Raw genomic sequence first — 16,732 nt, 5'->3', positions numbered from 1 at the left:
ATACTTGTATCTTTCTGATGTTCTCCATTACACGTGGTATCTATTGCACTTCTGTCCATCCTGGAAGATGGATCCCTCACATGTGGCTCTTTCTGAGGTTCCTACGTTATTTTTACCCTGTTGGTAGTTTTTCCTTACTCTTGTTGAGGGTTAAGGGCAGAGGATGTGATTTGTGATTGTGAACTATACAAATAACATTGATTGATGATTGATTATCTCAGATCTTTTTAATTTTTTTTTCTTTTGTAATGGGCCTCCTCCTCTCCTGTCTCCCCTCTTTTAAACCCACTTCTCCTATCTACCCAAGTTTTCTCCTCTCACCCCAACCGATCGAGGCCGATGGCAGCCTTAATTGAACCTGTTTCTGCTGGAGGTTTCCTCCTGTTAAGAGGGAATCTTTTTCTCTCCACTTTTTTCCAAATTTTACTCATTATGTCTTTATGCCCAGGAAATCTATTTTTTTCCCCCAGTGTACACCTCACTCACCTAATGAGCACAGCTGGAACAGCAATTACATGTATTTTCACTCGTATATATTGTGTCATTCAGCAAAAGAACAAACAAGGTGCTTCATGTCATGCAACAAAAGCGACATCAATTTTACACAGTCCAAGCAAACATCAATGAAGACGAGGACTTCTTCAATCCAAAGCAAATGCAGTTTTCTGTTCTTTATTTTCATGGCAAAATCCTCAAGTCTTCAGTTAGACCCTGAATGATGCCTACAGATCGATGTGAAGGTTCACACTGACAGGAGCAAAAAGAGGAGAAACGTTCCCTCTTTTTTTCTTGAAATAAGGCAGGAGCGTGAGCGATGATTGGGGAGACATGCTCAAGTTTGTGTCCACCACCTGTTACATTTGTTCCTGCAGTCTGTGTTCATTAGCCAGTATTGACCATGTTGTACGGCAAATGGAAATCAAACTGGGATCCTGAAAACAAACTGTTATTGATTGTGTAAGTAAGTTGAATAAACAGCGTGCAATAGGCTACTATGAAGGCTGACTCCAATGGCAGCGTCCTGCACTGCCTCTGGTTTTATTTCACTGCATGTTACACTGGCTGCCATTATTTACTCTGTGGAGCAGTTATTTATATTGTAGTTTGAGTCCACTTTAAGTATAAGGGATCTGAGTGAAACTGGCATTTATGAATTTGTATGCACCGTGAGTATCAGCTACCCTAGAGGCTGACAAGCTGATACACCGGATGACGGGGTATATTTTTTTAACCGGAGTTACCTTAAACTTTGTTATGCTAAAACACTAAACCATTTAGAATTTCACCCTTAAAAGAGACACACACACACACACACACGCACACACACACACACACACACACACACACACACACACACACACACACACACATTATTGTTAATAGATAGTTGAGGATACAACAGAATACGTAACAATACACTACTTCAAACTCACATAATATGAATAAAGGTCATACAGAGTAATCATCACACTTCAGTCTGTTGTCTTTTCTAACACACATTCAGACACCGTCAGTGATGTAAGCATAGTGAACTCAAATTTATCTCCAGCTACATTTGAAAGACTCAGTGTAGACTGAAGTTAGTTTCACTTAAAATGAACTATAAAAGTATTATAACTCCCATAAAATTGTATTATCTCTGCTGTCATCAGCTGCTTTACAGACAGAGCCTTTTATATATCTTGTGATGAAACATTTTTTAAAGAGAAAGTTGCCCTTTAATAATATTTGAACATTTTCGGGAAATCACTCTACATTTATAACTGGCATTTTTACAAGTTCAAACAATCTTCGAAGATAAATAAATATATAATAACAACATGGTCAGCCTTTCATTCCGCAGATGATAGACACAATGTATAGGAAGTGGATTCGTCCGTGTGACTGCCTGTCACTGCGTACTCCCGCCTCTCTATTGGCTATTGGTTGTTGATAAACTTTTCCTTGCACGCTATTGGCTTTTAGGCGGAGCGGGTGGGACAACTTCCAGGAAATAATAAGGATTTGTTTTGGTTTCGCACCGGGACACAGGGACACGTAATGGACTAAACATTACAGAAAGACGTATATTTTCGTATATCATCGCGACAGTCCGACATGTTGCTGCTCAGAGAACACATCTGACGACGTCTGGTTCCGGTTCACTCAGAGGTCTGTAGGTTAATACTCATACATTCATATTAAAAGCCTCACTATTACCGAAGTTAGCTGCTAGTTATGTGCTTCTTCTAAAGCTGTAACTTTAACCCTTGTGTTTAAAGGTCTTAAGATGGTTAACCGCTGCTTTCAACAGTTCAGCTATATTTGTATTATTACATTTACACCATTACATCTGTGCTGTAGCTTTGTAGATGCTAAAATATACCACTGTCCTTCAACTGTACCTAATCTGAAGATGTAACCCACCAGCTGCTGTGTATTGTATGACATGTTATATAAGAATCTCAAGGATGGCAAATGTGTAGGTTGTTGTTAACTTTTACAAGAGAGAAGGTCTATAGGACCAGGGCTGGTTTCATTCTCATGTTTCATTTTTGTTTTCATATGAGACTTGTGTAAGAGTTAATAGTCTACACACCTATAGTTAAATTATTTTATCAATTTAAGTGTTGTCCCAGAAGACTAATGTCACAACTACAATGAGAAACATGATGTCCAAATATGTGATGTGATTGTTTCTTGAATTTGTTATTTGAAAGGTTTTCTCTAACTCTCCAGGTTCCATGGCGCCACCTCAAAAGAACGTGCTTCCTAAGCCTCTCCCAGAGGGATTCATACTGATAGACACTGAGAAAAGGAAATGGAGGCTGGGGAAGATCATCGGTCAGGGCGGCTTTGGACTGATTTATCTTGGTACTGTAAAGAGCAAACTCTGTCTGACAACCACTCTCCACACATAAACACCCTGTACATGCTCACATGTGCATGTGAACTAGGATTTATAGAATAGACAGGGTTTGTCCTGGGTTTTAAAAAGTCCTAAAAAGTCTCAAATGTATAAACAACACATACATAGTCTTGAATACATTTATCTAATTATGTTCAATTTCAGTTCATAGTATTTCTGCCATGATTCAGTTTTATTGTGTAAGTGAGTTGCTTTGGAGCCATCCATAGTTTGTAATGTCACTGTTGTAGTTCTCGCTAACCAATAACGATATTAGCAAACTAAAATAAAACTACAAACAAGACCAACTTGGAACTGATATTGGTCATCAATCACCCAGTCAAAATATATTGCAGTATGTTCGGCTGTTGGAAAGACAATGGATACGAACTGTCTGCCAGTAGTTTGAGTGATAATGTGGCATATTGAGGGTTATTCTCTGCTAGGCTGGGCTTATCTTTATTTATGGGGAAGTGTAAGTAATTTTGAGAATCCATTATCGATTCATCTGTTGTATTTAACATAGGTCTTAATTGTGATTCACTTTTGGTACTTTTGGTCTTAAAGTCTTAAATTAACTTCTGCAGAAATCCAGAATGGAAGTCTTACTCTGCCAGATACAAACATGGTTTGAGGGAGACACTTTGGTGGTTCAATTTTTTCCTTTTGTTTTTGTTGAGGTTGTTATGAACAAATCAGTCAGTTCTCAACTCCTCTAATCTATGAATACCTATGTTTTCTGCTCAGCTGCACAATAAAGCTCTTTGTAAATTTCTCCTCTGTTCTTAAATACATTTAAAAACTCCAAAGTGTTTGATTCACACCACGAGTTAAGACTTAACGTAATGTATAATAACTTTGTAGCCTTCATTTCTCTCCTCTATGTCTCCTCTTGTCTTCAAGCCTCTCGGGATGTGGACAGACCTGCCGCAGCAAACACTGACTTTGTCATAAAACTGGTGAGTACATTAATGCTACATGCAGACAGCCTGTTCATCTTCAGGTGCCAATTTTGTTCTCATATTTTAGTATACAGATACATCATAAACTGGAAGATGAAAGTAGCCATAACCATGATTTTGAACAATAACTTTTTTTTTTTTTTTTCTAATTGTGTAATATAGTTTGAAGCCACTGGTAAGCATGTGATAAGAATAATCAATGATGACCAAATATACAGTATCTGACAATGAAGCAAAATGTTAGTCTTTGTGATGGTTGTTTATCTTGCACATGGACTACTATCAAATTATTATTTAGGGTTAGCATTCCATCCTAAGGTGGTGCAAATCTATTACAGAGTCACTGTTGGATTGCATGGTTTGGAATAGCTTCAGGATGTGAACATCTCATGCTAATAGGCACATTTTGGCTTGGTGGATAGATTAAGACTGCAGAGACAGGATTTAGTTCACACCTTGGACTGTGTTCATTGTCAAACTGGCTTGTTCTCCCTTGACATTCACCTTTTTGTTCAAGTGATTGGACAAGAGAAGGAACACAGCATCTCCTTTGTTTATCTCTTAACTGAGTCAGACCACAGACCACATCTCTTTGTTCCTAACCTTTAAGATTTTTTGTTTTTGTTTCATACAATGATGCTTTGAAAGCTTGAGAAAGGATTTAGTGGTGTACAATATAAATGAAAGGTTCAGATTTTTCGAATCGAATCGAATCCAAACGCAAACCATTGAACAAATTATATGGTTTGGTTTTACATGGTCTTTGTCCTCACCACTTGCAGTAACCTCCTGCAGTATCCACCAGTTCAACGTCAACCTCACTGGGTCTGCCAGATTTTAGGAAGTTATTACATCACATGACTATGATCATGTAAAAACATTTTTTTACACTTACACAGATTAAACAATATATTATAAGTGTGTTATGGTCAAGTGGCTTCTGGCTGTAGATTAAAAATATATTTAAGGGCCAGAAACAGGTGAGAACTATAGTGAAGAATGAACTTTACTTGTAGTTTATAGTACTGATTACAGGGTGAAAAATAAAACAACATATTTAAAGAAGCCAGAGGTTCCTCACTTTGTTGTAATTGACATAGAAATGGCTCCTTATGTAAAAAAGGTATAGGGAACAGAAAGAACATTTTAACAAGGAACCGAATCAATGCACAGGCAGATTTCATTGTGGGATGATGCTCATTGCTTTGGATGATGCTCATTAGTTGGGACAGTGCTCAGTCAGCCTAATGCCGCTTTAACTAACATACTGTGTCTTGTATGTGCAGGAGCACCAGGAGAATGGTCCCCTGTTCTTGGAGCTCAAGTTCTACCAAAGGGCAGCCAAAGCAGAGAGCAGTGAGTAGCACCACCTGTCTGGCGTCCCAGCAGCTCGCTGGTGCACGAGTGTGTTTGACTGATGAAGTGGCCGCAGACAGAGGCTTTGCTGCGTGCCACACAGTAATTAATAATAAGCCAAAGCAAACATGCACCTCAGTGGTAGTCAGCCCCCCTCTCTGAGCTTGTCTGGGCTCTCCAGTGCCTTCGCAAGGAGAGGAGCAAGAGACAGTGAGCCACTCACACGTAATGATGCCCGGGCCTCCACTGAGCCCCTGACCACCTGCTTGCCTGGTTCAGCGCCAGTCAGGCCAGTAGCCATCAAGTCCTGAGCCAGACCCACTGCTTTGTCTTGCGCCTCTATGTGCACGTGCGTTTGCAGTTGTATATTCAACACTGTAAGATTGATATTCACATACATTCATTATTACACTTACAAGGACACATTTTCCTAATTTACATAGAGTTTAAGGGCTTGTTCCGGCTCCTGTGAAAAGCTGTTACACTGGGGCTTTGCTCAAGGCTGCGAAGTCATAAGAATCTGAAAAAGTTGGAATACGAAACCTAAAAAGTTTTTCCAGCTGCTAAACCTAACCCCAAATACATTAGTTAATTTACAAGTCCAGGGCACCAGAGTTTCTACTCTCTTAATGTAGCTAAAGTTGTTTTTATTTATAATTTAGTTGGTAGTTTGACTCAGTCTTTTCAGACACTCAATATTACAGCCTCAGGTTTGTACACACATTTACTTAATTATTCCTGCTCTAATTATGTTCCAGTGGAAAAATGGATGCGCAGCAGGAAGTTGGACTTCCTGGGTATCCCGACCTACTGGGGATCAGGACTGGCTGAACATAATAACCTCAGGTATTTACACAGCCAACATGTGGGGCAAACATGTTGTATTTATTATTATGTAATGTATACGGCTTCCTTTTATGGGTGTAGAAACAATATCAGCATTTGCTCTGCATATCACAATATTACTGCAGTTTTGCTAAAATCTAACCTGATGTTTAATTCCATGTTGTACCATAATCTGAGATCAAGTTTAAATGGATAATTAAATTTTTACCTGAGCATTTTATATATTTACTATACTTTTGTCATATGTGAGATAAAATGTTAGCAGCAAATAAGAATTCCAGTTTCTTTAATTCTTTAACACTTAATGGGCGGAACTTCAAAATAAAAGGTACTTTCCACATACAAACCAGTATTTGGATCGCAAAGTGAATTACCTGTTGGGCTTTTACTACAAGGCCAAGTGGGCTTTTGTATGTTCTATACTTGAACCGGAGGGCATCCGTATTTATGTGTGTTGTGTTGCAGTGTGAGTAAATTATGGGCCGGAGAGCACATATTATAAAGACTTTATGCAACCTGCGCACTAGCCACACCCTCAGTTTCATTAAATATAGACGTAAAACTTGTAAGAAGTGCGCCATCACAGTAGAGGTAATTAAATGCTGCACATAACGTCAAGGTCCGTAGTGTACCTATGACTAGTGAGATATTAAACCAACTACTTCAGTGCCCTTTCAAATTGATCATTAATATATATATCAACATCCTCCACATTAAACATGTTCACTAAATACTGCAGTTTATGTAGGAGGATTTACTGCAGGCATTTTCTATTGTTTACTACTACATTCATACTGCATTAGTTAGATCTGGGTGGACTTCATAAATTGACAAGTGAGGCTAGAGTAATTTTTACTGAAGAACCTGACCTAAAATGGGTTTGACATGGGTTCCTTTCGTCTCTTTAGTAATAGAGTATTTGGTCGAGAAAATCCCTCACCAGCAAGGAAACAACCAACAGTCTGTAATGTTAGACGTCATTTCTTCATTTAGTCAGTCAGTTCTCATTTTTTATACAGAAAATAAAAAACTGCATTGTAACTATGTTAAATGACCCATGGTGAAATTATACCTTTACAGCCACACAAATAAATTACTTTTTCTAATGTTATATAGATACTGCTTATGTGGGGATGAAGTAAATAATTTTGGGCAAAATTATTTAGTCTTAATCCAACTTTCTCTTCAAGCAACTGTACTCAGGTGTTGCTCTGCTGTAATAAGTCAATTCCAATTTGCAGAGCTTGGGTCTCTGTCGAAAATACTCCCGGACTTTAGATGTTCCTGCACAAGGTTTTGCAGCTGCTGTTAGTTTTCCAGAAATCCATGATTTTCCCAGGCAAAGCTATCTTTGTGATGTTGTAATTGACAACGTCACTTACCTTAGCCTTTACCGTTCGTCTAATAATAGTTATCTTTTTATGTTTTTCGAGAACCCCTCATCCAAAAGAATTTCACGGTCAAAACTGCACCTCTATGGGTCCACAACGGATCTTTCTTATCCATTGATTTATATAAGCTTTTGTTTCCTTGAGCCTATGCATGGTTTCAAATATCAGTATTAAGATCCAGTATAAAGATATGGTTTTATGGTGATATGATCATTTTGTTTGCACTGCAGCTTACATAATGCTAAACTCCTTTAGCAGTCTATAATTATGCTGATTAGGTTAGACATTTAATGGCTTTTGCTTGTGAAAATTATGTTAAAAAGCAGCTTCCCCCTATTCTATTTAATTACCCCAGTCTTGGTAAATAAATCCCCGTCTGAGACATATTATTTTAAAGTCATTGTGACTCATCATTCCATACTACACGTGAATAGTATATGATGAAACTCCACCTTAGCAGTTATTGTAAAATTGTTTAAAATCTGAAGTTAATGATCTTTTTAGACTTGGGACTCTCACAAATGCTTGAGACATATCAGGAATTGGAAGATGGAGTGTTATTCACAACCAGGATCCCAACCTCTTTCACTCAGGTACCGCTTCATGGCCATGGACCGACTGGGCACTGACCTCCAGAAAGTCTGCGATCACAATGCAGGTCGACTGAAAAAGACTACCGTGCTCCAGCTTGGTCGAGGACTGGTGAGTTAATTACAATGCTCTATTGATTGTTGCTTAAGGAAGCTGGATACAGATGGAGCTCCAGCAGATCGGATGGAGGAAATTCACTGTGAAAGACACTTTAACGATGTCTTTGTGTCTTTGTCCCCTGTGTCAGGTGGATGTACTGGAGTATATCCATGAGAACGAGTATGTCCATGCAGATATTAAAGCTGCCAATCTCATGCAGAGTTTCAGAGACCCTGATAAGGTTTGTGCACTTTAGAGCAAAAACAATGCAAATGTCCGCTGTCAGCCATTTTAACAAAGAATGCATCTCTAAAAAGATAGGATACGTTTGTGTTTTTGTTGAAGGTGTGGGCCTTCTGTTGTGCTCTGTAGATCTACCTTGCAGACTATGGGCTGTCCTGCAGATACTCTCCTGAAGGAGTCCACAAAGAATACAAGGAAAACCCGAAGAAAGGCCACAATGGAACCATTGAGTACACAAGCCTTGATGCCCACAAGGGGACTGGTAGGCCTTTAATTTCAGTAGCAGAGAATTGTCCTTTCTGCAGTAGTCAGTGTTACAGGTTTAACACGTTTGTTACACGGTGTTCAGTCACATACCAATTATGTTTCATTTTTAGAGACATAAGACCTGTTTGCTTAATATTCGTGTATATGACTTGGGCCGCATTTTTTGTCTGACCCGATCCCTGCTTGACCAAGTAGTGACTGAGCCTGAACCGAGGCCGATAAGTGATTTGATTTTTTGTCTCGTCCTGGGCCATCCCATCCCATCACATCCCCTCTGGTTCGGGTTGAGTAGTAATGCTCTACATCAGAGTCACATCACAGTAATGGTCCTACAAAAATGATGAGGATTCTGTGTAAAAAGATTATTAACACATTGGATGTTTTTGAGAGTCTACCATTTGAGAGGAAGAAAGAGAGAGAGAGAGAGAGAGGTGCTGAGTGCTGTACAATACACAATGAAGCAACATCTCAAAACTTTTAACTAAAGATCTTTTATGGTATAATGAGAAGTGGACCCTCACAGTATGGGTAGTTAAACACTGCACACAACTTCAAGTGCAGCAGGAGATTGAGGCTGTCTGCAGTGAAATCTAATGTTAATGCTGTACAGACACTGAGCAAACACACCTTTCTTGTTAAATGTTCGATGAAATCGATAACACGGTCACAACCCGGTGGGAAAATGTCCACATTGTGGCATCCCTAGAAGAGAAACCCTGGAGAAAAAGCCCTGAAGTTTGGTTACATTTAATTTGACCTCTGTCAGGTCATGCTTCCCTCTTGGCCATGAGGCGGGTCATTATACAGGCCGAAGCTCTTCTTCAAAGAGTAGGCTCTGCTGTTGTTCCTAAAACATCTAGATGTAAATATATTTGCAATAATCTGCCAGATTATAGTAAGGTTATTCAACTAAACTCAGTTACTTGTTGTTTGTGTTGCATCTATTGGCGAGAAGGGCTTGAGAGAGCAGTAAAAATAGAAATATGTCATACCCCTCTTCTCCATTCAGATCAATACGTTTTCTAAGAAGAGGCTATGTAACACAGTCCTTACATAGTTAATGTAAGTACCTAGTGTTGTACATTCAAAGAAAAGTGGTCTTTTGCCTCTTGTTGAGGTCTCAGTTAAATGAAATTGCTGTAGCCCTGTGCAAATTGAATCCTTAGTCATTTCCACACATCAACGCACTTAAGTGTTTCACTGCTTTTCAAATCTTCACTTTAAGTCCTGTTTATAATTATTATTGGCCTAACCAGACTCTACTTACCAGAGGGACAATAGTGTTTAGTCAGTTTTAGGTAAGCGGTGTCAGTGCAACAAATGGTGACAAATGGTTTGTTTTTTCTCTCATGTGCTTAATGGGAGGTGGCTAGTATGAACTAATCAATCAATCAATCAAATTGTATTAGTATAGCCCATATTCACAAATCACAATTTATCTCATAGGGCTTTAACAAGGTGTGATATCCTCTGTCCTAAACCTTAAACAAGAGTCAGGAAAAACTACACAAAAAAAACGTTTAACAGGATAAGTTTTCATTGAAGAAGCTGGAACAAAAAAATAACCTCACGTTGATCATTTATTAAGTAAGTGTTTGACCTCACTGCGACGTCTGACTGGATTTATAATAAAAGTTGAACTAAAGCAGCGCGAACATTTTAAAAACTGATTTGAAAGAAACTGTTTTATTGTCCATCAGTTTCTACAAAATCAATGAGGGGTACCAGACGGAGACAAGAGGCTTCCACCATTTCAGTGACAGGCAAAGGCTCTCCAGAAACCAAGTGTGTTGACTAGATAACTGTGTTTCATTTATACGTATATGCTTAAATTTATTGTTGCCTATTTAACACAACCGTCAGTACATGGCCTTTCTGTGAGGAACCTTGAAATCGTAGCGACACTTGACCTTGACAAAATCTTTTCAATGGCTCATAAAGGATGTTTTAAAAAGAAAAGGGCCTTGGTATGAAAAAGGTTCCCCACCTCATAGGTTGGTATTGGTTGCTGGTCCAATTGTTGTGGAGGTTTCTTATTGTTTTGTTCACCTCTCCAGGGATTACAAATACAATATATACTGCACAGAAAATAAAGGAGGAACACCAATGACTACACATTTATTAAATCACACCCAACATATTTTACTGCATAATGTTGTGTAAAAAAGTTTTCAAACCTGAAACTTAAAGATGTCTGTAAAGTGGGTAATATAACAGATTTCAACTTTTTATCTAAATGTTCCTCTTCCCATAGTATAAACTAGACACTATTACTTTTTGACTTGATAGCAGACCCAGGTAGGTGCGTTACTGTGACGAATCCCTGGCAGTAATCCTACACAGAACTAACAGGGAAACCCTCTTGATTTGTCTTTGTCTGCTAATCTGACTTCTTAGTAAGTGCAGGGAGACCGACAGGTATTCACAATAGCACTGCATTAATAATAACCCCACTCTAAGCTTTGTCCTTAGAGTTTGCAGTCTGTGTTTGTCAATACATGTAAAATAGTCTCCACGCCCTGCCACCCTCTGCCTTCCTCAGCTGATATTGGGAACACATTAACTGGCAAATTGCCTACATGCTCCCTCTCCTCATTGACCATCGATTCTCCATCTGCGGCCCCTGCTGAATTCCCCAGCACCGTCTTGTCTCTATTTAACAGCTCCCTAATTAGTTGAAGTCATAACCTGCACTGTGTATTCATCTCCCATTAATTAAGGGCTTTGGTGTTTGGTTAGAGCGAGGCTCGAGCCACAGATAACCTCTGTGAGCCCCACGTTGTCCGACTCCCCGACTCCACCAGTTCGATAGTAGATGTTAGTGTGGCTCTGCTTGCCTAATTGCCATGGCACTGCTTCTATCAATTTGAATCGATAAACAAAAGAGCGGCAGAAATGTCCTGTCAGCAATTATCAAATGGAACGCATGTTAGTGTTAATATGATTTTAAAAGGCAGAGGTCTGTATACATGAAGCAATTTAAATGTTAGTTAACGGTTTTATTATACTAGAGCTTCAATGAACTGAAGGAACCTCTAGCTTTAGGAAGAAAGCAATCATATTTTGTGTTAGGGTATTTCTATTGGTTCATGGAGATTATGACCGAGGACCAGACCCTTGTCGGCCTCTTTCTGACCCGATTGCACCAATACCCACAAAGATGTTGACAGGTTGACAGGTTGCCATGGTGAGCTTTGGCAAACACGGCTCGCGAGTGGCAGGCCTTTGAACACAGAGCTAAACGGTGTAATTATTGCCATTCGGTGGGCGTCCAGCGAACAGAAGACCGTCTCCCGACAACAAGACTGTGTAGCAAAATGGTTAAGAGTGTGACACTGCAGCGCGCTTTAGGGACTCTGAATAACAATAGGAGATAATTAACAACATCATTGCTGACTCACCTCCTTGTCGAGAGCATGTAGAGAAAGAGTGTGTGTTTATGTGTGTGTTTTTCAAGCATGTCCAAGCTCCCTTTGAGAAGGGTTTATATGTAAGTGTGCGCACATGCATATCTCTACGCTGTCCTGTGCCATTCATCATGTGAGGGCAACACAAGTTAAATAAGGAAGAGCAGACGCACAAAACACTATTATGAGCTGTGATAATGTGCCGAGAGCACGCACAGAGGGCAGCTACGCTTAATGTAGTTGTTGATCTTTTTAATTGTTAATCTATTATGGCGCTCAGGGAGTTGCTATACTTTTTCCAGTGTCAGTATTTGTCATCTTTATTCTCCTTCAATAGGCTCTTGGTAGCAATGAAGTACTGTGTAATTATTTACAACAATTGGAAGCCGCAGTGTAATGCTGACTTAATGCATACATTACAACTACAATGGCAAACAGACCTAACTCTTGTCATCAGAGTCATGGTGATTAAGTAGGACAGACAATGACTGTTTCATGTTTGAAGGGGCATGTGCAGTTCCTTGTTTTCATTGCAGGGTTGTGGAAAGCTTTTTATTTTTCCTCACCCAATGTTTTAATATATGAGGGATGTTATATTTCCAAGATGTTTTCTACATGTGAGGTTTGACTGGTGTCTTATAATGCTGTCACTTCATTGCTTCCTCATTGGAATCTTTAAACTTCTCTGATTGTCAAAGTTAAAGAATTTGAATAATACAGTGATTTGCTGTTTATAGTGATGCATCAGCAATCTCATTATTTGATATAATATATGAGTCGTGTAGGCCTATTTTAATAATATTACTCACATAGGATTTGGAATGCTGAAGTTGTGCTTGTGATGGTTAATATAAGTATTTATGAGTACAGTCCTTCAGGTACTTTTATTTTATATACCTTCACTGAGTACTTCTTTAACCACTGACGGTTAATGCAAATATAATGATATCTATTCTCTTTCACCTCTGCCATCAATAAAGTTGTTGGTAAGAGCTATGACATTTTCCTTGTGGTGTTTGCATGTTTTCTCCATTCCCTGGTTTCCTCCCACAGTCCAAAAGACATGTAGGTTAGGTCGAGTAGCGACTCTAAATTGTCTGAGTGTGAATGTTTTTTTTGTCTGTGTGTCAGCCAAATGACAAAGTGGCGACCTGTCCAGGTTATACCCAGCCTCTCACCCAATGTCAGCTGGGATTGGCTCCAGCACTGTGACCCTTAAGGATAACGGAATAGATAATAGATGGAGGGATATCTGAAGATGTGCACAGAAGCGTGTTCTATGCTGTAATTGAAAAATTGTCATACTAGAGGGAGGTTTTGGTTTTCTTCTACATTGACACAACACAGGATAACATGTTGTACAGGAAGGCTATTTTGTTTGCTGCAATTACACACAAGAAAAACACAATAAATATAAAGGAAGGTCAATAATTATTTATAAAACTTAGGAAAAGCATCAGAGGAGGACCATACCCCCCCCCCCCCCCCCCCCACACACACACACACACTTCAAGAGAAGACAGGGATGTATGTATTAGACTTAGAGAATAGACAGAATCATCAGCAGCAATTTATTCTCTGCAGTTATTGTTATATTTTTATTTTATTTTATATATTTATTTATATGTATTTACTATTGGGAAATGTCTTTAGTTCTGATTATTGCTAAGTGTGAACAGATGTTCTTAACGCGGTCCACTTGTGATCGGATCTTTTAGGACGGATGTTAATACCTGGTCTGAACAGGGCCATAGGGGTCAGGAAGTCAATAAACTGAGTCTGAGTAACTCTAAATATATAGATAATGGAAAGTATGAGCAGGGCATGCATGTTAATGTATAATCCCATTACTACCTTCACACTCCAATCTGGTCCTGTGGGCCAGTGACCACGCTCCCTCCTCCGTCCAGACTGTTGACTGGGGAGGATCAATGCTGGCTGTGGCTCAGGGAGGAGATTTCTCCCCTCTGATGGAGCCAGTCAATAGGTAATTTCTCCGGAGACGTGTGGCGGCTGTTACAGTATTGAGCTGCTAAAACTCACCGGGCTCGACCCCTCTGGTTGGATTTGGTTCACATGTATTGATAGGGTTCACACATTAATGTAGACCCCTGCAATCACAGACACACTCACAGCAAAACACAACACACTCTCGACTTGTTCTTAAGCAAGTCTTGATTCAAAATCACACAAGTATCCTACATACAATTTTCCATGTCTTCGAAATATTGAATTCCATAATATCAAACTGTTATTGTACCTGCCCTCTGGATCAAATCCCTGAAGTAAAAAAGTGTCTTTGGTCATGAAAAGTGGAAAGCTGTTGTACCTTGATCACCTTGCAGATACACACTGATTACATTGTTATTGACCATTAAAGACCTTGTTGCGTTTTCCACTTTTTCTCAAAAGTGCCAAGGAAGCATGTATACCATTGATTATCGCTAATGGTGAGAAAAAACGACGAAATCAGAGTGATACGCAACGACAAAAAAGATCGAAAGAGTTCTACTCTCCTGCCTATGTTACCCACAATGCAACTAGATCAGTAACAGTTTGGTCAGACATATTGGAGTTTTCTGCCAGTTGCAGCTATTGTAGATCTGTTAAAATCAGCCACAACCTACCTTTCATCTCGAGTGACATTGCTTGAGGCAGTTGATCTGATTTCATACAGCTTCCTCTGGACTTACAAATGCTTTATAGACCATTTAATGTATCCACACAGGAAACAACTGTAGCTGAAGGCATCATGTTTTAGGCGTGCTCGACTGCCCTATCTGTCCAGAGTAGGTTTTTTTTCAATTAAGCTCTGTGCTTTACTTTTGTGGCTTTTTTTGGTCTCACAAGCTTCTTGCGTAGGTGATAATAAATGCTTGTGGCTTTTTGAATCTTTCAAAGCACAGTTATCTGGTTTATATCAGGCTTTTCATTCTACAACTAGATCCATTTGACAGGAGTAATCCCTCTTTTATGATTCTATTGTCAAACTGCCCCTACCCCTGACTTTTCCTTTTCCGTTAACATTTCTGGTTCGCATTTCTGGACAGATTGCCATTAAATTTGGTCCAGACATTTATGTCCCTGTTAAGGACCTGAAGTGACTTGAACATTGGTGATAAGAACTTCTAGCCCCATATTTTTCCTAATCGCTTGCCCATTCTTCAGAGTTAGACATAAAATGGAGTGAGGCTGTGAGTGTTAGCACAGACTACCAGTGTATATCACTCTAAGACACAAGCAGGAGAGAGGTCAACAGCTGGCTATTGTTGTCTTTTGTAACATGTAGTGCTATGGTCTCACACTTTCTGTCCTTTATATTCAGTCAGTGTCTACAAAGGAGGGTGAGGAGTATTTGTTATTTATTGATCATGTTGAAAGTGTCTTGATTAATAAAAAAAGTTCAGAAAGAAGAAATAACAGAAGCTCATGAAGGACCATCTAGATTCATGTTGGTAACGCAAACTCAACTTTTATTATAGACTGACTCATAATTGACTGGTGACACTATGAACTTAGTTGCAGTTTAAATTTAAAAATGTGTTTAACTTGACCATGCTGTAAAATTTAACTTGGGTCCAACTGATAAATATCTGTTGTTTAAAACATTATGTGATCAGAATAGTTCTACTCTAATAATCTATGGATGAAAGAAAGAAGGCAAAACTTCAGTGTTCTTTTGAACACCTCAAATTCTCTCCCTATAGCCCCATCTAGACGAGGCGACCTCCAGATTTTGGGTTTTTGTCTTCTTCACTGGTTGTGTGGGTCTCTGCCCTGGGACAGCTTTCTCAAGAACGCAGCTCAGGTCCAGGAGGCTAAGACCAGGTAGGTCATCTCTTGTACTGTTTCTAGAACAGAGGTTTTAGGAGCAGCAGAAACCGTGTGTGTTATTTAGGTTAGGGATGTAAGTATACGCTTTTTTGTTTGTTTTTCCATTCTAAATCTTTTTTTCTCTCCTGAGCACCACACCCATATACTATATTCCTGTATAAAGCAGCGGTTATGTTGCATTCAACTGAGTACAACGTGATCACATTCTTCAAATCCAACTGCCCTCTCATGAAAGATCCACATCACATCAAATTGCAAACGGCAACAGAAAACCTGTCTAAAGCCGCCTTGATTCAAGACTTTACTGCCATGTGCATTAAGCAGTCGCTGACAATGAAATGCTTGGGTCACAGGCTCTCTTCTAGCCATGTCCAAATATTACACAAGCAAAACATTTTTTTGAAATAAAAGGCAGGGTGAAAATGTATAAACTAGACTTGGCCTTAAGAAGCTAAACAAAATGCTTTTACAGTTGATACTCAACACATGCCACAGCGTTGCAATGTCATCGACACAGAATCTGACCATTAATTAAGTCTTAACCTGAACCCTTCAACACAAGTTACTTATGATGAGAAAAGTCAAAATTGGCAACATCTGGGATTGGCTGTTTGGTGGATCAGCCAATTGTATTTATATTTAAATACTTTATATTTAGATCAGGAGCAGGTCCTCTATACGGAGGCCACCGTGTTTTTTAGAGTAGCTCGGTCAGACTGGACAAACTAAACACCTTTTTGATTTTTTTATGACAAATGAAAGCTTCTCTCTCATGTTTGGAGGGGGAGGGTGAGGTGAGGAGGCTTTCAACTGCAACATGCAAATTCACCACTAAATCTACACACTGAA

The 16,732-nt window shown here is 39.2% G+C and overlaps 1 protein-coding gene across 3 annotated transcripts in view; it reads left to right on the top strand.

The window, feature by feature from the left end:
- Positions 1–1,988: 1,988 nt before the first annotated feature.
- Positions 1,989–16,732, top strand: part of vrk2 (VRK serine/threonine kinase 2) — a 20,524-nt gene continuing 5,780 nt past the window's right edge. Inside the window, exons 1-9 of one of the 3 annotated variants that reach the window (XM_062401135.1) lie at positions 1,989–2,151; positions 2,719–2,853; positions 3,791–3,846; positions 5,136–5,205; positions 5,964–6,051; positions 8,036–8,144; positions 8,281–8,373; positions 8,505–8,637; positions 15,757–15,877. In XM_062401135.1, coding sequence (XP_062257119.1) covers positions 2,724–2,853; positions 3,791–3,846; positions 5,136–5,205; positions 5,964–6,051; positions 8,036–8,144; positions 8,281–8,373; positions 8,505–8,637; positions 15,757–15,877 — 800 coding nt within the window. In that variant the 5' untranslated portion in view covers positions 1,989–2,151; positions 2,719–2,723. The remainder of the gene's footprint in view (positions 2,152–2,718; positions 2,854–3,790; positions 3,847–5,135; positions 5,206–5,963; positions 6,052–8,035; positions 8,145–8,280; positions 8,374–8,504; positions 8,638–15,756; positions 15,878–16,732) is intronic. The other 2 variants (XM_062401133.1, XM_062401136.1) reach the window with 2 other exon arrangements.

This window comes from Platichthys flesus, chromosome 12, assembly GCF_949316205.1.
Source record: "Platichthys flesus chromosome 12, fPlaFle2.1, whole genome shotgun sequence".
Lineage (NCBI taxonomy): Eukaryota > Metazoa > Chordata > Actinopteri > Pleuronectiformes > Pleuronectidae > Platichthys > Platichthys flesus.
Note: the sequence above shows the minus strand (reverse complement) of the source record. Positions and strands in the feature narration are given on the sequence as shown.